Source organism: Solea solea, chromosome 4 (assembly GCF_958295425.1).
Source record: "Solea solea chromosome 4, fSolSol10.1, whole genome shotgun sequence".
Taxonomy (NCBI): Eukaryota; Metazoa; Chordata; class Actinopteri; order Pleuronectiformes; family Soleidae; genus Solea; species Solea solea.
Window position 1 is genome coordinate 19,161,592 of NC_081137.1, and position 21,131 is coordinate 19,182,722.

Consider the following 21,131-nt stretch of genomic DNA (forward strand, 5'->3'; position numbering starts at 1 on the left):
TAAAAAAACATGAGTGCAAAAATACTGTCACACTCAAAGACACATTATTATAAGTATACATATAATAAATATGCTTCATCGATCACATTTACCTTCTGCGATAAAGGTAAATCATACTGCAGACAGACCTACTCTGTCTGGATGTGTGTATGAGTGTTGGAGCCACCACCTGCTCATGTGGGATCAACAACAGTAGGAGATCTGAGGGGGAAACCCTGGACACTACGTCAAACACGGACCCGTCCCCCTTATCAGCTGACGACAGAATCTTAGAAACGAGGTGTTTCTCACCAACCAAACATCATCACCCAGTCATACACATGCACACTGAGCGAGCGCCACGTCTATCTCACACGCCAGACACGGCCGGTCAAGAAAAAAACGTGTGGAGGGAAGGAGATATGAAAATGTTTTGAAGCCTGTGGAGTGTTTTATTCTCAAAGAGATCTCCAGCTGCTTCACACCACCGAGGACCCACGCAGCAGACAGACGCCGAGGTAAAGTAACCACAAGATAATCACAATAAATTTGGAATTTTGGTCATTTGAGTTGATTTTTAGCACGTTAAATATTCTATGTCTTTTTCAGGACTGTGATCTCAGCTGTTTTCATTTTGTGACATGGAAACATGGACAAATCAAGAGATCATGGTGAGCAAGTCGCTATGGTTTTCAGCAATTACCATGTAGAGTATTAGTGTAATGTCATTATGACTGTGTTTCCATTTACTGCAAGTAAGACATTTTTCTCACACAGCAACCTGTGCGTGTTTGATTGATGAGGTTATGACATTTTTTCAAGTGTGATGAAGTGAAAACCTGTCACAGTCAAGAGCGCTTTGCCAAAGTCAACTTATTACACATTTCTGCTCGATTATGAACGAGCCCTTACAAGACGTTTAACATTCCTCTGCAGTGGAAGCCTTCCCTCAGGAGATCAGACAACAACAGGTCACTGCCGGGCCAAGTTCACCAGGAGACGCTGCAGAGGCCTGCATCTCACAGCAGCCCACACCCGTCCCTGAAGCGGGGACGCGTCAGGAACAAAGGGGGGCGCTGTTTCACATGCAGGAGGGAGAGACGTCACAGTCCAGGGGAGTCAACATCTACCAGCATCTACCTTCAGTAGAGGAACATGAGCCAGGAGCTGGTTCAGGTAAGATGAAGTAAAAGGGGCAGTGGTGAATGTTACTGTGAAATAAATGTGTTATCTATAAGATATAATGAAGGAAAACAGTTGATGAGAAAGTTACTTCTGACTTTAAACAGTGGTAGGATTTCTTTTCAGTGAGACCAACCGTACAAAAGTGTGTGTTTTTTTATATCAGATTTTGGATTTAGTTGTTAACACTGATAACAAATTGTACACAACTCGGGGCTGCAACTAACGATTGTTTTCACAAAGGATTAATCTGTCAATTATTCTCTTGATGAATGGAGTAATGGTTCGGTCCATAGAATGTCAGAAAATGTTGAAAAATGTTGATCAGTGTTGCTCAAACCTGTAAATCATGATGTTCTCAAATGTCCTGTTTTTGACCACAAACCAAAATGATTCAGTTTTAATGATTTTTGTTGTTATACGGAGCAAAGAAACAAGAAAATATTCACATTTAATTATTTTTAAAAACACTCAAACCAATTAATCGATTATCAAAATAGTTGGCACTTAATTTAATAATAGTTTCAGCCCTATAAACAACTTTTGAGTAACAAGTTACTATTTATGCTGGTAAAATTAGCCTTTTGTTGTGTGCTGACTGTAAAACTGTGGTGTCACTAGTTGGAGAGCAAACTATTGCTGCTTATCACGGCTCATCAGGAGCTGCTCTCTTGTGATAATAATGTAGAACGCTCCCTTTAGCATTCTAAACATGTCTGGGTAAACAGTTGATGTGATATAATGAATTAAACTTTGACAGTTTAGTGATAATGATGATGTTAAACTTTATTAAATATGTGAGGAATATATGACCTTTATACTTAAATATAATATGTTGTTTGTTTATTTATTTAACAGGAACAGGTGCATTTATCATAACAAACTGTACTATTATTATAATATATGTACTGTATATGTGTAAATGTACTGCATGCAGTTGTGAAAAACAAGACTTGCTTTCTATTTTCTTGACCAACAGATGAAAAACAACAGCACAGCATAGACGTCAAGCAATTAGAGGACAAAGAAACACAAGTCGACATGAAAACCAACAGGGAGGCCGTTAAAAGACAAAGACAACTGACACGTCAGATGATGGAAGCGGTTGAACAACAGTGGGATGAATCGCAGACACAGAGAAATGAAATTGCATTCCTGAGGACAAAGACAGAACAGCAACACAGGGACATAAACAGACTGACAGCTGAAAACCACGAGCAGTTCACGGCAACGAAAGCACTGACATTAAAGATGGAAAAAGTTATTGAGAAACTCAAGGAGAACAAAAGTGAAGCCGCTCAAGAGAAAATGCAACTCCTGAAAATACGAGCGGAGATCGACCAGGAAAGAAAAACTTTGGACAGACAACGCAATGAGATCGTCACTGAGCGCTGCAAGTTGGAAATGATCAAGTACGGTGAGTCAAAAGAGGAAAGTAAGACACACAAAGTGCTCACGATAAAACCAAATCAGGAGATGACGGAGAGACTGCGTGCTGACCGTCTGCTCCGTGCAATTCATGACGCAAAACTGGCAAAAGAACAACTTGAGAGAAGCATAAAAGACATAAATCAAGAGCTACAAATAAGTAAAAACTATATTTCAGAACACAAAAGCCACATTGAAGACGTCAAACGTAATTTTAATGTATATATCAACAAGATGAAGCAAAAGTGGACACGGAATCCAAGCGATAGTGAAATGCAAAGAGTCCCAGAGGTGGAGCAGAGAGTAGGACATCAAGAGAGACAAGACACCTCGGACAGTGTGAGAGTAAAACTCGGCAAAATCTGGGAAGAGATGGAGAAAGGTTGGGATGTGTTGGGGGACAATGAACGACGACTGGAAATGACTGTGACAGAGAAGCTGGAGCTGAAACCTGACCTTGAAGAAAGCACGAGACAAGAAATGAAAGCTAATATTGAGCAGGACAGAAAGACGCTAGATAGAGACAGACAGTTGGCTAAAGCAGAAATGGACGAATTAAAATCTATGAGGGAGAGTAACGAAAGGCTTAAACAGGAGCTGGAAGAAAGGTTCCAAAAGACAAGGAGAGAAATAAGAGAGTTGGAAGTGCTGAACAATGAGATTGAAATGAAGAAGAAGGAGCTGGCAAAAATGATAAGACTGAGCAAAAAAAATAAAGAGACGAAGAAAGAGACCGAACACGCTACACGGGACTTGAAGGACAGACAGGATACGATGGCGGAACAGGTAGAGACACCAGAAGTGAACCCAGCGGTCATGCAGAAGGTCATTTTCGACGTACAAGAAACTCGAAAGCTGCTGCACATGATCAGAGAAGATGCTCAGCACGGGAAGAGAGTCCTCGCAGAAGAAGTAAAATGGGAGAACTTTCAACAGAAAAAGAAGAAGAGGAAGCTGGAACAGTGGATGGAGAAGACGACAAAGGAGAGAGACGAGTTGGAAATCATGAAGATACAGATGCAGCGGCGAAGAGAGGAGGATGAACAGAAACTCAAAGACACAATAACCACGTTAGGGATGATGGGCGATGTGAAAGACAACATGGAAAAAGCTGTGACAGAGATTAGCAACACGCGGGAGGAAATGCTCAAAGCCCAGAGACAGATGGAAAAGAACAAGGAAGATGTCAGAACATTCATGGTGTGTAAATCTTATCTTATAAACCATATACAGTCCTGAATGTTTTTGTTTTAAAAATGTTTCGTTTTCACTACATTATGCATTTGAATGCATTCAAGTTGTTTCACTTTCACTTCTAACTTACAAACATCAATAGCAAAAAGGTACAATATTGAGGTTCTGGTCCTTACTACTCCAGCTTTTGGTTCATATCAAGTCTGTTTAAATTATCTTAGTTTCAGATAATAGATTGAGTTAGAATATGGGACTTTTATAATTATATAATAATAGTAATTTTTCCAGTTAAATGACTGTAAGGAGTCTGTATAACTCATCCCTGATCCCAAAAATTCATTAGTAATGTATTTTCTAAGGACGGGACGATACCACTTTTTGTGCCCTGATACCACAAACTCGAATATCTGCAGATACAGATATTAGTCCGATACAGTCATTTCAGACCGTTTATGAATGATGAAGCTGTGAACAACACATTTTTGCTGAGTCATTTCAAAGATGTAACGCTCCAACTGTGTAGCAAATATTGTTCACCCAAAAAAGATCAAATAAATAGTCCAAACATGATTCAGCTAAAATGCTTTTGTTGGCTTTTGTGGTGTTTATGGAGATTATGTTGATCATTTTCTAAAGCCCTAACAAGGTGCTTTTCTTCCCTTAACCAAACCACTACTATCATTTCTACAACAGCAAAAGGATAATATGAATCATCCATAAAATGAAAACTACAAAACAAAATAAACAAACAAAAAAAAAAACAGCCAGCACATCAATAAAACCATACTTGTTTTCTTCCTCTTTAAGGACAAGCTGAGTTCCTTGAGAGCTTGGGCCAGCAGATGGATATCAACAGAATCTGCGATCAGAAATTCTCTTTCAGAGAATAAATCTCAACTTCAAACGCCACAGAGGGCAACACACAGAGAATCTCATATGGAGCAGACACAGGAGGTTCCAGCAGAGGAAGAAGACAGAGTAGAAGGTGAGATTGCACAAGCAGGCGTGTCTTTTCAGTATCGAGACAAAGAGCACAGACACCTTTTTTCAGTGGAAAAGCAGAGCCTTTATGTACAGACACAGACAGAAATGTATGAAGAAACATTAATAGACGATGATCTAATGACAAATGTGAGAGAAAGAGAAGAAATGGAGAAGCAGATCTTCAGACTTAGGGAAAGTGAAGCGGAACTCAAAGAGCAAATAAAGAGTGATATGGAAATCATCGAGGAGAAAAATCAAGAGATTAAAAATCTTATTTTGGACATAATGGAACTGCAAAGACAGAGACCAGAGTCTGAAATGGGTTTAGTGACAGTGAGGGAAAGTGGAAATGTGGAAAGACTGCTTCCAGAAACTAAGAGCAGAGACTCTTTTTGGGGAAATAGACACGAGATAGACACATATGAATTGGCACCGCAAGTACCTGATGAGAACCAAAAACGAAGTCAGGAAACAAAATCAGATCTGCAGACGTGTAGAGAGGAGATAGATGGAAAGGACACAACAGAAAGAAGTGATTTGCAAAGTCTCAGAGAAGAGATTTCCAGAACTCAAGAAATCATGAGATCAATTCAACTACAAGTGAAAACCCAACCTGGAAATGTTGATGCTGACAAGGATCCTGATTATGAAGAGGGTGAAATCGAAGGATTGTTACAGGACATCAAAGAATTCCAAGAGTTTTTGAGAATGGTAAAAAAGCATCTGGAAGAAGAAACAGGTAACATGAAATCAGTGAAAATGCGTGCAAGGAAACAGAAAAGAGAACTGGAACAGAGGTTAGAGAAAACCTTAAGAGAGCGAGACACGCTGGATCTTTTAAAAATTCAAATGCAGAAACAGAGTGGAGTGATTGAGGAGAAGATGGAAAGAATAGCAAAAGTGAAGAGCACCATGGAGAAAATGGCCGTTAAGACTAGAAATAAAAGTGATAATATACATCGTATTATAAAGCAAAGTGAAGTAAACCTAAGACAATTAGAAGACATAAGCTTCAAGTTTACAGCTTCAGAACACAACTTCCAAACCAGTTATCTTTCACTAACTCTGCTGAGAGGTGAGCTGGAAAACATCAAGAATCGAATCAGGAAGGAAACAGGGAAGGGAGATAAAGACAAATACAAAACAGAAATGGACAAACCTGCAAAAAATGTAAAATACAAAGTCTTGAAACTCAGGGTCAATAAGGAGGAACTGGAGACTTACACAACACTGATAGTGGACAGTTGTGATGAGAAAAACAGAGACGGTGAGATACTGCAACAACAGAGGGACGGAGAGACAGAGACTGGGGAAATAGCGAGACAGCAAGCTGAGGCAGAAAAGCACCTCAAGGAGTCTATGGAGAGACAGAGACAGGAGCTTGAAGACAGAGCACAAACAACCAAAAGAGAAATAAGAGAAATGGAGCTGCTGAAGTCAGAACTGGAAATAAAGAGAAAAGACTGTGTACGGGCACTCAGAAAACTTGCGATAATGAGGAATGAAATACAAAATGAAAAAGGAAGTCTGAGGAGAGAGACCAAAAAGAGACAAAGACAATTAGACCAGAGATTGGAGAAAACCATGCGCGAGAGGGATGAATTAGAAGTAATGAGGAACAAACTTCAACAAGAGAAGAACGAGCTTTGTGCGCAGAAGATTGTGAAATGGAAGATGGCAAACCAAAGCTCAGAGGTCATTGACTCCCAAAACACAAGACAAAAGCTTCACATTCTCCTGGAAATGATAAGAAGGGAAACAGAAATTCTGAAGAATATGAATGTTGTCTTAGAGAAACAAACAGAAGGGCTCAAAGCCTTACAAGGTGAGAATAGGACCATAAGAGACAACATGATCACAATCAAATTGCAGATAAAGACGGCCTTCAACAAACTGACTGAACAAGCTGCAGCAGAGATGAATCAAACAGTCCAAATGAGGGACGATGTCCAAATACAAAGACATGACCTTGATATCAGACTAGAGGAGGTTAAACGGGAACGAAGAGAGACGGAGGTGCTCCAGACTGAGTTAGAGTTTAGAAAAAGAGAATGTCAACAAATGACCCGAAAAGGCATTCGTAAACACCAGGAAGTGAAACAGATGTGGGATGAAATCAAAGAAGAAAAAGATGCCATCAAGTGGGAGACAAGGAAGAGGAAGAAAGAACTTGACCAGAAGCTGGAGACGATCATGAGAGAGCAAGATGAGCTAGAGATAATGAGGCTGAAGCTGCGAAGAGAAAAGGATGAGAGCGAACAACAGAGGACTTCAGGCATCACAAATGATGAAAATCTACTTCAAAATCACTGGGGACTAATTAACATATGTATGGAGAAATGTAAAGACATCAAAAGACACAGTGAAGACTTGAATGAAGCAATTAAGGAGGAAAAAAGAAACATCTCAGCTCAGGGAAAGATCATAACAGAGGCAAAGAAAGACATGGAACTGATGAAGGTGAATATCAAGAGTAAAAAAGGAATAATGATGCATGCATTAAAGAGCATGCAACAAGAACAAACACATTTGGAGCAACTGGAGATGAAAGACAAATCAGTATCAGTAAAAGAGAAATGTGTAGAGGAACCAGAAGAGGGCACCATGAGAGACAAGGATCTAGAGAAAGCAAATGTATTTAAGGCTGAAACATTCACTGTCACAGTTAAAGAAGAGAAACTGTTACCTATTCAGAAGGATGAACCTCAAGAAATGAATAAGGGAAAAAAGAAGAAAAGTAAAAAGAAGATAGTGGTGTCAGACATTGTCAGACAGAGACAAGACATGGAAAATCAACTGGAATCAGATACTTTGCTGGAAAAGGCAGATCTAGTAAAACAAAAGGCAGAGCTTGATCACGAAAGAGAGGATCTGGAGAGAATGAAGGAGATGATGAACCAAGAAAAAATGAACTTGCAGCTGATGAAGTCAGACATCCAAAGGCAAAATGATCAATTACAACAGGATATGAAAGTGGAAAAAGAAAAGTTGGAAAACGCAAAGAATGAACTTCAAAAGACAAAAGAAGATAATGTCAAACTGTTTGAGGAGATAAGCCAAGAGAAATCCAACAATAAAGACCTGAACGTCCAGGTTCAGGAACAAAGAAACAATCTTGAAGATGTCATTGAAAAGATGACTTTACAACAAAAAGAACAAGAGCTACACGATGACACCATCAGAAGACTGAAACAAGAACTGGAAACCAGTGAGAAGAGTAGACTTAGAGAAAGAACAGAACTTGAACTTTTGAGGAAGAATATCAACAAGACAAAAGAAGAAGTTGAAGCTGCCATGAGCAGCATTACTGGAGAAAGAGATAATCTCAGTCACATGAAAAATGAAATTGAAAAAGAAAGAGAGAAGGTTTTGAATGAAAAGGAAAATCTGGAAAGAGAAGGTTCTGAGCTGATAAGAAGAGAAGATGAAGTGTTAAATAAAATGAAAGACATTGGAATTCTGAAAGTAAAACTTCAACAACTGAATGACAGAATGAGTGGGAACATTAAACAGAAAACAGAAAGTTTACAACAAAACAAAGAAGACACACTACTTCTGTACACTGCACTGGAAGAACAGTTAACTAAACTTGATGGACAGAAAGAAAAACTGGTTTGTTTCACTGAGTTGTTTGGCAGAGACAAGGATGCTTTGATAAGTTTACTGTCAGACACAGTCATCCAGAAAGACGACATTGAGCTAAAGTTTCTGAATGAAAAATTACATCTTGACAAATTGAAGGCAGAGCTGAAGGAAGAGAGAGAAGATCTAGACAGAGCAAATGAGAAGATGAACAATTCCAGACTGGAGTTTGAGCAGATGAAGACTGACATCAAACAACAAACTGACCAATTAGAACAAGGAAGACGAGATATGGAAATGACAAAGACTGAGCTACAGAAGATGAAGGAACATGCAGACAGACTTTTTGATGAGATAAACAGAGATAAAACCAACATTAATGATCTAAAACTTCAGGTTCAGGAACAGAGAGACAAACGTTTTGATGAAAGAGAAGAACTGGACATTTTGAGAAAAGACGTCAGAAATAAGAAACGTGACGTTGAAGCTGCTATGAAGAACATCAGAGAAGAGAGAGAACACTTCAGGAAGATGAAGGCAGACATTGACAAAGAGAGAGAAATCCTTATGAATCAAAAACATATAATGGAAGAACAATGGTCTGAACTGAAAATGAGGGAGAATGAAATCATGAGTGAAATGAATTGCATGAAATCTCTGAAAGCAAGACTTCGAGGGCTGAATGAAAAGATGGGTGAAGACGTGAAAAACAAAGTCATCAGACTGGAGCAAAACCAGGGCAACTTACTGAAATTTGTCAGTGTTCTGGAGCAAAACCATGAGGCTCTGGATGCACAAACAATAACTATGACATGTTACACTGAGAAACTGGCCAAAGAAAGGGAAGGTTTGATGAGTTTGTTGTCAGAATTTGTCAGACAGAGACAAGACATGGAAAGTCAACTGGAGCCAGTCACTTTCTCAGAAAAGGAAGATCTTGTAAATCTAAAGTCAGATCTGGATCAAAAGAGAGAGGATATGGAAAGAATGAGTGAGATGATGAACCGAGAAAAAATGGATTTGAAGCTGATGAGGTCAGACATCCAAAGGCAAAATGACCAATTAAAACATGACATAAATGTGGAAAAAGAAAAGTTGGCAATCCCAAAAACTGAACTTCAAAAGACGCAAGAACATAATGTCAAGCTGTTTGAGGAGATAAGTCAAGAGAAAACCAACAGTGAAGACCTGAAAGTCCAGGTTCAGGAACAAAGAAACAAACTTGAAGATGTCATTGGAAAGATGACTTTACAACAAAAAGAACAAGAGCTACATGATGACACCATCAGAAGATTGAAACAAGAACTGGAATCCAGTGAGAACAGTAGACTAAGAGAAAGAACAGAACTTGAACTGTTGAAGAATGAAAAAGAGAAATTGGAAAGAGAAAATTCTGAGCTGATAAGAAGAGAAGATGAAGTCTTAAATAAAATGAAAGACATTGAAATTCTGAAAGTAAAACTTCAACAACTGAATGAAAGAATGAGTGAGATAATTAAACAGAAAATGGAAAGTTTATCAAAAAAAAGTGAAGACACACTACTTCTGTACACTGAACTGGAAGAATGGTTAACTAAACTTGATGGAGAGAAAGAAAAACTGGCTTCTTCCACTGAAATGTTGAGCAAAGAAAAGGAAAGTCTGATAAGTTTACTGTCAGATATAGTCATCCAGAAAAAGGACATTGAGAATGTATGGAAGCAAAAGTCTCTGAATGAAAAATTACATCTTGACAAACTGAAGGCAGAGCTGAAGGAAGAGAGAGAAGATCTGGACAGAGCAAATGAGATGATGAACAATTCCAAACTGGAGTTTGAGCAGATGAAGGCTGACATCAAGCAACAAACTGACCTATTAGAACAAGGAAGACGAGATATGGAAATGACAAAGACTGAGCTACAGAAGATGAAGGAACATGCAGACAGTCTGTTTGATGAGATAAACAGAGATAAAACCAACATTAATGATCTTAATTGTCAGGTTCATGAACAAAGAGACAAACTTTATGGCGTAATAAACTCAATTGCTTTGAAACAAAAAGAGCAAGAACAAAAAGAAGATGACATCAGAAGACAAACTCAAGAAATGCAAACTTACAAGAACAGAGCTTTGGCAGAAAGACAAGAACTGGACATTTTGAGAAAGGATGTTGAAAATAAGCAACATGAGGTTGAAGCTGCTATGAACGACATCAAAGAAGAGAGAGAACACTTCAGTCAGATGAAGGCAGACATTGACAAAGAGAGAGAAACACTGATGAATGAACGTGACACAATTGAGGGACGACTGTCTGAGCTGAAAATGAGAGAAAATAAAATCCTGACTGACATGGAGAAATTGGAAACTCTGAGAGCAAGACTTCGAGGGCTGAATGAAAAGATGGGTGAAGACGTGAAAAACAAAGTCATCAGACTGGAGCAAAACCAGGGTAACTTACTGAAATTTGTCAGTGTTCTGGAGCAAAACCATGAGACTCTGAATGCACAAACAATAACTATGACATGTTTCACTGAGAAACTGGCCAGAGAAAGGGAAGGTTTGATGAGTTTGTTGTCAGAATTTGTCAGACAGAGACAAGACATGGAAAGTCAACTGGAGCCAGTCACTTTCTCAGAAAAGGAAGATCTTGTAAATCTAAAGGCAGAGCTGGATCAAAAGAGAGAGGATATGGAAAGAATGAGTGAGATGATGATCCGAGAAAAAATGGATTTGGAGCTGATGAGATCAGACATCCAAAGGCAAAATGACCAATTAAAACATGACATAAATGTGGAAAAAGAAAAGTTGGCAATCACAAAAACTGAACTTCAAAAGACAAAAGAAGATAATATCAAACTGTTTGAGGAGATAAGCCAAGAGAAAACCAACATTGAAGACCTGAAAGTCCATGTTCAGGAACAAAGAAATAAACTTGAAGATGTCATTGGAAAGATGACTTTACAACAAAAAGAACAAGAGCTACATGATGACACCATCAGAAGACTGAAACAAGAACTGGAAACCAGTGAGAACAGTAGACTAAGAGAAAGAACAGAACTTGAACTGTTGAAGAATGAAAAAGAGAAATTGGAAAGAGAAAATTCTGAGCTGATAAGAAGAGAAGATGAAGTCTTAAATAAAATGAAAGACATTGAAATTCTGAAAGTAAAACTTCAACAACTGAATAAAAGAATGAGTGACAACATTAAACAGAAAATGGAAAGTTTACAACAAAACAAAGAAGACACACTACTTCTGTACACTGCACTGGAAGAACAGTTAACTAAACTTGATGGAGAGAAAGAAAAAATGTTTTGTTTCACTGAGTTGTTTGGCAGAGACAAGGATGCTTTGTTAAGTTTACTGTCAGACACAGTCATCCAGAAAGAGGACATTGAGCTAAAGTTTCTGAATGAAAGATTACATCTTGACAAACTGAAGGCAGAGCTGAAGGAAGAGAGAGAAGATCTGGACAGAGCAAATAAGAAGATGAACAATTCCAAACTGGAGTTTGAGCAGATGAAGACTGACATCAAACAACAAACTGACCAATTAGAACAAGGAAGACGAGATATGGAAATGACAAAGACTGAGCTACAGAAGACGAAGGAACATGCAGACAGACTTTTTGATGAGATAAACAGAGATAAAACCAACATTAATGATCTTAATTGTCAGGTTCAGGAACAAAGAGACAAACTTTTTGATGAAAGAGAAGAACTGGACAATTTGAGAAAGGATGTCAGAAATAAGAAACGTGAAGTTGAAGCTGCTATGAAGAACATCAGAGAAGAGAGAGAACACTTCAGTCAGATGAAGGCAGACATTGACAAAGAGAGAGAAATCCTTATGAATCAAAAACATATAATGGAAGAACAATGGTCTGAACTGAAAATGAGGGAAAATGAAATCATGAGTGAAATGAATTCCATGAAATCTCTGAAAGCAAGACTTCAGGGGCTGAATGAAAGAATAAGTGAAGACGTGAAATACAAAATCATCAGACTGGAACAAAACAAGGACGAAATACTGAAATACGTCAGTGTTCTAGAGCAAAACTATGAGGCTCTGGATGCACAAACAATAACTATGACATGTTTCACTGAGAAACTGGCCAGAGAAAGGGAAGGTTTGATGAGTTTGTTGTCAGAAATTGTCAGACAGAGACAAGACATGGAAAGTCAACTAGAGTCAGACACTTTCTTAGAAAAGGAAGATCTCTTAAATCTAAAGGCAGAGCTGGATCAAAAGAGAGAGGATATGGAAAGAATGAGTGAGATGATGAACCAAGAAAAACTGGACTTGGAGCTGATGAGGTCAGACATCCAAAGGCAAAATGACCAATTAAAACATGAGATAAATGTGGAAAAAGAAAAGTTGGAAATCATAAAAACTGAACTTCAAAAGACGAAAGAACATAATGTCAAGCTGTTTGAGGAGATAAGTCAAGAGAAAACCAACAGTGAAGACCTGAAAGTCAAGGTTCAGGAACAAAGAAACAAACTTGAAGATGTCATTGGAAAGATGACCTTACAACAAAAAGAACAAGAGCTACACGATGACACCATCAGAAGACTGAAACAAGAACTGGAAACCAGTGAGAAGAGTAGACTTAGAGAAAGAACAGAACTTGAACTTTTGAGGAAGAATATCAACAAGACAAAAGAAGAAGTTGAAGCTGCCATGAGCAGCATTACTGGAGAAAGAGATAATCTCAGTCACATGAAAAATGAAATTGAAAAAGAAAGAGAGAAGGTTTTGAATGAAAAGGAAAATCTGGAAAGAGAAGGTTCTGAGCTGATAAGAAGAGAAGATGAAGTGTTAAATAAAATGAAAGACATTGGAATTCTGAAAGTAAAACTTCAACAACTGAATGACAGAATGAGTGGGAACATTAAACAGAAAACAGAAAGTTTACAACAAAACAAAGAAGACACACTACTTCTGTACACTGCACTGGAAGAACAGTTAACTAAACTTGATGGACAGAAAGAAAAACTGGTTTGTTTCACTGAGTTGTTTGGCAGAGACAAGGATGCTTTGATAAGTTTACTGTCAGACACAGTCATCCAGAAAGACGACATTGAGCTAAAGTTTCTGAATGAAAAATTACATCTTGACAAATTGAAGGCAGAGCTGAAGGAAGAGAGAGAAGATCTAGACAGAGCAAATGAGAAGATGAACAATTCCAGACTGGAGTTTGAGCAGATGAAGACTGACATCAAACAACAAACTGACCAATTAGAACAAGGAAGACGAGATATGGAAATGACAAAGACTGAGCTACAGAAGATGAAGGAACATGCAGACAGACTTTTTGATGAGATAAACAGAGATAAAACCAACATTAATGATCTAAAACTTCAGGTTCAGGAACAGAGAGACAAACGTTTTGATGAAAGAGAAGAACTGGACATTTTGAGAAAAGACGTCAGAAATAAGAAACGTGACGTTGAAGCTGCTATGAAGAACATCAGAGAAGAGAGAGAACACTTCAGGAAGATGAAGGCAGACATTGACAAAGAGAGAGAAATCCTTATGAATCAAAAACATATAATGGAAGAACAATGGTCTGAACTGAAAATGAGGGAGAATGAAATCATGAGTGAAATGAATTGCATGAAATCTCTGAAAGCAAGACTTCGAGGGCTGAATGAAAAGATGGGTGAAGACGTGAAAAACAAAGTCATCAGACTGGAGCAAAACCAGGGCAACTTACTGAAATTTGTCAGTGTTCTGGAGCAAAACCATGAGGCTCTGGATGCACAAACAATAACTATGACATGTTACACTGAGAAACTGGCCAAAGAAAGGGAAGGTTTGATGAGTTTGTTGTCAGAATTTGTCAGACAGAGACAAGACATGGAAAGTCAACTGGAGCCAGTCACTTTCTCAGAAAAGGAAGATCTTGTAAATCTAAAGTCAGATCTGGATCAAAAGAGAGAGGATATGGAAAGAATGAGTGAGATGATGAACCGAGAAAAAATGGATTTGAAGCTGATGAGGTCAGACATCCAAAGGCAAAATGACCAATTAAAACATGACATAAATGTGGAAAAAGAAAAGTTGGCAATCCCAAAAACTGAACTTCAAAAGACGCAAGAACATAATGTCAAGCTGTTTGAGGAGATAAGTCAAGAGAAAACCAACAGTGAAGACCTGAAAGTCCAGGTTCAGGAACAAAGAAACAAACTTGAAGATGTCATTGGAAAGATGACTTTACAACAAAAAGAACAAGAGCTACATGATGACACCATCAGAAGATTGAAACAAGAACTGGAATCCAGTGAGAACAGTAGACTAAGAGAAAGAACAGAACTTGAACTGTTGAAGAATGAAAAAGAGAAATTGGAAAGAGAAAATTCTGAGCTGATAAGAAGAGAAGATGAAGTCTTAAATAAAATGAAAGACATTGAAATTCTGAAAGTAAAACTTCAACAACTGAATGAAAGAATGAGTGAGATAATTAAACAGAAAATGGAAAGTTTATCAAAAAAAAGTGAAGACACACTACTTCTGTACACTGAACTGGAAGAATGGTTAACTAAACTTGATGGAGAGAAAGAAAAACTGGCTTCTTCCACTGAAATGTTGAGCAAAGAAAAGGAAAGTCTGATAAGTTTACTGTCAGATATAGTCATCCAGAAAAAGGACATTGAGAATGTATGGAAGCAAAAGTCTCTGAATGAAAAATTACATCTTGACAAACTGAAGGCAGAGCTGAAGGAAGAGAGAGAAGATCTGGACAGAGCAAATGAGATGATGAACAATTCCAAACTGGAGTTTGAGCAGATGAAGGCTGACATCAAGCAACAAACTGACCTATTAGAACAAGGAAGACGAGATATGGAAATGACAAAGACTGAGCTACAGAAGATGAAGGAACATGCAGACAGTCTGTTTGATGAGATAAACAGAGATAAAACCAACATTAATGATCTTAATTGTCAGGTTCATGAACAAAGAGACAAACTTTATGGCGTAATAAACTCAATTGCTTTGAAACAAAAAGAGCAAGAACAAAAAGAAGATGACATCAGAAGACAAACTCAAGAAATGCAAACTTACAAGAACAGAGCTTTGGCAGAAAGACAAGAACTGGACATTTTGAGAAAGGATGTTGAAAATAAGCAACATGAGGTTGAAGCTGCTATGAACGACATCAAAGAAGAGAGAGAACACTTCAGTCAGATGAAGGCAGACATTGACAAAGAGAGAGAAACACTGATGAATGAACGTGACACAATTGAGGGACGACTGTCTGAGCTGAAAATGAGAGAAAATAAAATCCTGACTGACATGGAGAAATTGGAAACTCTGAGAGCAAGACTTCGAGGGCTGAATGAAAAGATGGGTGAAGACGTGAAAAACAAAGTCATCAGACTGGAGCAAAACCAGGGTAACTTACTGAAATTTGTCAGTGTTCTGGAGCAAAACCATGAGACTCTGAATGCACAAACAATAACTATGACATGTTTCACTGAGAAACTGGCCAGAGAAAGGGAAGGTTTGATGAGTTTGTTGTCAGAATTTGTCAGACAGAGACAAGACATGGAAAGTCAACTGGAGCCAGTCACTTTCTCAGAAAAGGAAGATCTTGTAAATCTAAAGGCAGAGCTGGATCAAAAGAGAGAGGATATGGAAAGAATGAGTGAGATGATGATCCGAGAAAAAATGGATTTGGAGCTGATGAGATCAGACATCCAAAGGCAAAATGACCAATTAAAACATGACATAAATGTGGAAAAAGAAAAGTTGGCAATCACAAAAACTGAACTTCAAAAGACAAAAGAAGATAATATCAAACTGTTTGAGGAGATAAGCCAAGAGAAAACCAACATTGAAGACCTGAAAGTCCATGTTCAGGAACAAAGAAATAAACTTGAAGATGTCATTGGAAAGATGACTTTACAACAAAAAGAACAAGAGCTACATGATGACACCATCAGAAGACTGAAACAAGAACTGGAAACCAGTGAGAACAGTAGACTAAGAGAAAGAACAGAACTTGAACTGTTGAAGAATGAAAAAGAGAAATTGGAAAGAGAAAATTCTGAGCTGATAAGAAGAGAAGATGAAGTCTTAAATAAAATGAAAGACATTGAAATTCTGAAAGTAAAACTTCAACAACTGAATAAAAGAATGAGTGACAACATTAAACAGAAAATGGAAAGTTTACAACAAAACAAAGAAGACACACTACTTCTGTACACTGCACTGGAAGAACAGTTAACTAAACTTGATGGAGAGAAAGAAAAAATGTTTTGTTTCACTGAGTTGTTTGGCAGAGACAAGGATGCTTTGTTAAGTTTACTGTCAGACACAGTCATCCAGAAAGAGGACATTGAGCTAAAGTTTCTGAATGAAAGATTACATCTTGACAAACTGAAGGCAGAGCTGAAGGAAGAGAGAGAAGATCTGGACAGAGCAAATAAGAAGATGAACAATTCCAAACTGGAGTTTGAGCAGATGAAGACTGACATCAAACAACAAACTGACCAATTAGAACAAGGAAGACGAGATATGGAAATGACAAAGACTGAGCTACAGAAGACGAAGGAACATGCAGACAGACTTTTTGATGAGATAAACAGAGATAAAACCAACATTAATGATCTTAATTGTCAGGTTCAGGAACAAAGAGACAAACTTTTTGATGAAAGAGAAGAACTGGACAATTTGAGAAAGGATGTCAGAAATAAGAAACGTGAAGTTGAAGCTGCTATGAAGAATATCAGAGAAGAGAGAGAACACTTCAGTCAGATGAAGGCAGACATTGACAAAGAGAGAGAAATCCTTATGAATCAAAAACATATAATGGAAGAACAATGGTCTGAACTGAAAATGAGGGAAAATGAAATCATGAGTGAAATGAATTCCATGAAATCTCTGAAAGCAAGACTTCAGGAGCTGAATGAAAGAATAAGTGAAGACGTGAAATACAAAATCATCAGACTGGAACAAAACAAGGACGAAATACTGAAATTAGTCAGTGTTCTAGAGCAAAACTATGAGGCTCTGGATGCACAAACAATAACTATGAAATGTTTCACTGAGAAACTGGCCAGAGAACGGGAAGGTTTGATGAGTTTGTTGTCAGAAATTGTCAGACAGAGACAAGACATGGAAAGTCAACTAGAGTCAGACACTTTCTTAGAAAAGGAAGATCTCTTAAATCTAAAGGCAGAGCTGGATCAAAAGAGAGAGGATATGGAAAGAATGAGTGAGATGATGAACCAAGAAAAACTGGACTTGGAGCTGATGAGGTCAGACATCCAAAGGCAAAATGACCAATTAAAACATGACATAAATGTGGAAAAAGAAAAGTTGGAAATCATAAAAACTGAACTTCAAAAGACGAAAGAACATAATGTCAAGCTGTTTGAGGAGATAAGTCAAGAGAAAACCAACAGTGAAGACCTGAAAGACCAGGTTCAGGAACAAAGAAACAAACTTGAAGATGTCATTGGAAAGATGACCTTACAACAAAAAGAACAAGAGCTACATGATGACACCATCAGAAGACTGAAACAAGAACTGGAAACCAGTGAGAACAGTAGACTAAGAGAAAGAACAGAACTTGAACTCTTGAAGAATGAAAAAGAGAAACTGGAAAGAGAAAATTCTGAGCTGATAAGAAGAGAAGATGAAGTCTTAAATAAAATGAAAGACATTGAAATTCTGAACGTAAAACTTCAACAACTGAATGAAAGAATGAGTGACAACATCAAACAGAAAATGGAAAATTTACAACAAAACAATGAAGACACACGACTTCTGTACACTGCACTGGAAGAACAGTTAACTAAACTTGATGGACAGAAAGAAAAACTGGCTTCTTCCACTGAAATGTTGAGCAAAGAAAAGGAAAGTCTGATAAGTTTACTGTCAGATATAGTCATCCAGAAAGAGGACATTGAGAATGTATGGAAGCAAAAGTCTCTGAATGAAAAATTACATATTTACAAACTGAAGGCAGAGCTGAAGGAAGAGAGAGAAGATCTGGACAGAGCAAATGAGAAGATGAACAATTCCAGACTGGGGTTTGAGCAGATGAAGACTGACATCAAGCAACAAACTGTCCTATTAGAACAAGGAAGACGAGATATGGAAATGACAAAGACTGAGCTACAGAAGATGAAGGAACATGCAGACAGACTGTTTGATGAGATAAACAGAGATAAAACCAACATTAATGATCTTAATTGTCATGTTCAGCAACAAAGAGACAAACTCTATGGCGTAATAAACTCAATTGCTTTGAAACAAAAAGAGCAAGAACAAAAAGAAGATGACATCAGAAGACAAACTCAAGAAATGCAAACTTACAAGAACAGTGTTTTGGCAGAAAGAGAAGAACTGGACATTTTGAGAAAGGATGTTGAAAATAAGCAACATGAGGTTGAAGCTGCTATGATCGACATCAAAGAAGAGAGAGAACACTTCAGTCAGATGAAGGCAGACATTGACAAAGAGAGAGAAACACTGATGAATGAACGTGACACAATTGAGGGACGACTGTCTGAGCTGAAAATGAGAGAAAATAAAATCCTGACTGACATGGAGAAATTGGAAACTCTGAGAGCAAGACTTCGAGGGCTGAATGAAAAGATGGGTGAAGACGTGAAAAACAAAGTCATCAGACTGGAGCAAACCCAGGGCAACTTACTGAAATTCGTCAGTGTTCTGGAGCAAAACTATGAGGCTCTGGATGCACAAACAATAACTATGACATGTTTCACTGAGAAACTGGCCAGAGAAAGGGAAGGTTTGATGAGTTTGTTGTCAGAATTTGTCAGACAGAGACAAGACATGGAAAGTCAACTGGAGTCAGACACTTTCTTAGAAAAGGAAGATCTCTTAAATCTAAAGGCAGAGCTGGATCAAAAGAGAGAGGATATGGAAAGAATGAGTGAGATGATGAACCGAGAAAAAATGGATTTGGAGCTGATGAGGTCAGACATCCTAAGGCAAAATGACCAATTAAAACATGACATAAATGTGGAAAAAGAAAAGTTGGCAATCACAAAAACTGAACTTCAAAAGACACAAGAACATAATGTCAAGCTGTTTGAGGAGATAAGTCAAGAGAAAACCAACATTGAAGACCTGAAAGTCCAGGTTCAGGAACAAAGAAACAAACTTGAAGATGTCATTGGAAAGATGACTTTACAACAAAAAGAACAAGAGCTACATGATGACACCATCAGAAGACTGAAACAAGAACTGGAAACCAGTGAGAACAGTAGACTAAGAGAAAGAACAGAACTTGAACTGTTGAAGAATGAAAAAGACAAACTGGAAAGAGACAATTCTGAGCTGATAAGAAGAGAAGATGAAGTCTTAGATAAAATGAAAGACATTGAAATTCTGAAAGTAAAACTTCAACAGTTGAATGAAAGAATGAGTGACAACATCAAACAGAAAACAGAAAGTTTACAACAAAACAAAGAAGACACACTACTTCTGTACACTGCACTGGAAGAACAGTTAACTAAACTTGATGGACAAAAAGAAAAATGTGTTTGTTTCACTGAGTTGTTTGGCAGAGACAAGGATGCTTTGTTAAGTTTACTGTCAGACACAGTCATCCAGAAAGAGGACATTGAGCTAAAGTTTCTGAATGAAATTTTACATCTTGACAAACTGAAGGCAGAGCTGAAGGAAGAGAGAGAAGATCTGGACAGAGCAAATGAGAAGATGAACAATTCCAAACTGGAGTTTGAGCAGATGAAGACTGACATCAAACAACAAACTGACCAATTAGAACAAGGAAGACGAGATATGGAAATGACAAAGACTGAGCTACAGAAGATGAAGGAACATGCAGACAGACTTTTTGATGAGATAAACAGAGATAAAACCAACATTAATGATCTTAATTGTCAGGTTCAGGAACAAAGAGACAAACTTTTTGATGAAAGAGAAGAACTGGACATTTTGAGAAAGGATGTCAGAAATAAGAAACGTGAAGTTGAAGCTGCTAGGAAGAACATCAGAGAAGAGAGAGAACACTTCAGTCAGATGAAGGCAGACATTGACAAAGAGAGAGAAATCCTTATGAATCAAAAACATATAATGGAAGAACAATGGTCCGAACTGAAAATGAGGGAAAATGAAATCATGAGTGAAATGAATTCCATGAAATCTCTGAAAGCAAGACTTCAGGAGCTGAATGAAAGAATAAGTGAAGACGTGAAATACAAAATCATCAGACTGGAACAAAACAAGGACGAAATACTGAAATTAGTCAGTGTTCTAGAGCAAAACTATGAGGCTCTGGATGCACAAACAATAACTATGACATGTTACACTGAGAAACTGGCTAAAGAAAGGGAAGGTTTGATGAGTTTGTTGTCAGAATTTGTCAGACAGAGACAAGACATGGAAAGTCAACTGGAGCCAGTCACTTTCTCAGAAAAGGAAGATCTTGTAAATCTAAAGGCAGAGCTGGATCAAAAGAGAGAGGATATGGAGAGAATGAGTGAGATGATGATCCGAGAAAAAATGGATTTGGAGCTGATGAGATCAGACATCCAAAGGCAAAATGACCAATTAAAACATGACATAAATGTGGAAAAAGAAAAGTTGGAAATCACAAAAACTGAACTTCAAAAGACGAATGGACATAATATCAAGCTGTTTGAGAAGATAAGTCAAGAGAAAACCAACAGTGAAGACCTGAAAGTCCAGGTTCAGGAACAAAGAAATAAACTTAAAGATGTCATTGGAAAGATGACTTTACAACAAAAAGAACAAGAGCTACATGATGACACCATCAGAAGACTGAAACAAGAACTGGA

At 37.8% G+C, this 21,131-nt stretch overlaps 1 protein-coding gene across 2 annotated transcripts in view; it reads left to right on the forward strand.

Moving 5' to 3' along the window:
• The first annotated feature begins 316 nt into the window (after positions 1–316).
• The window catches only part of LOC131458266 (trichohyalin-like), a 41,799-nt gene continuing 20,984 nt past the window's right edge, over positions 317–21,131 (forward strand). For both annotated transcript variants that reach the window (XM_058627189.1, XM_058627190.1), the window contains exons 1-5: positions 317–497; positions 589–650; positions 916–1,155; positions 2,141–3,789; positions 4,591–4,768. In XM_058627189.1, the coding sequence (XP_058483172.1) occupies positions 629–650; positions 916–1,155; positions 2,141–3,789; positions 4,591–4,768 (2,089 nt within the window). In that variant the 5' untranslated portion in view covers positions 317–497; positions 589–628. The remainder of the gene's footprint in view (positions 498–588; positions 651–915; positions 1,156–2,140; positions 3,790–4,590; positions 4,769–21,131) is intronic.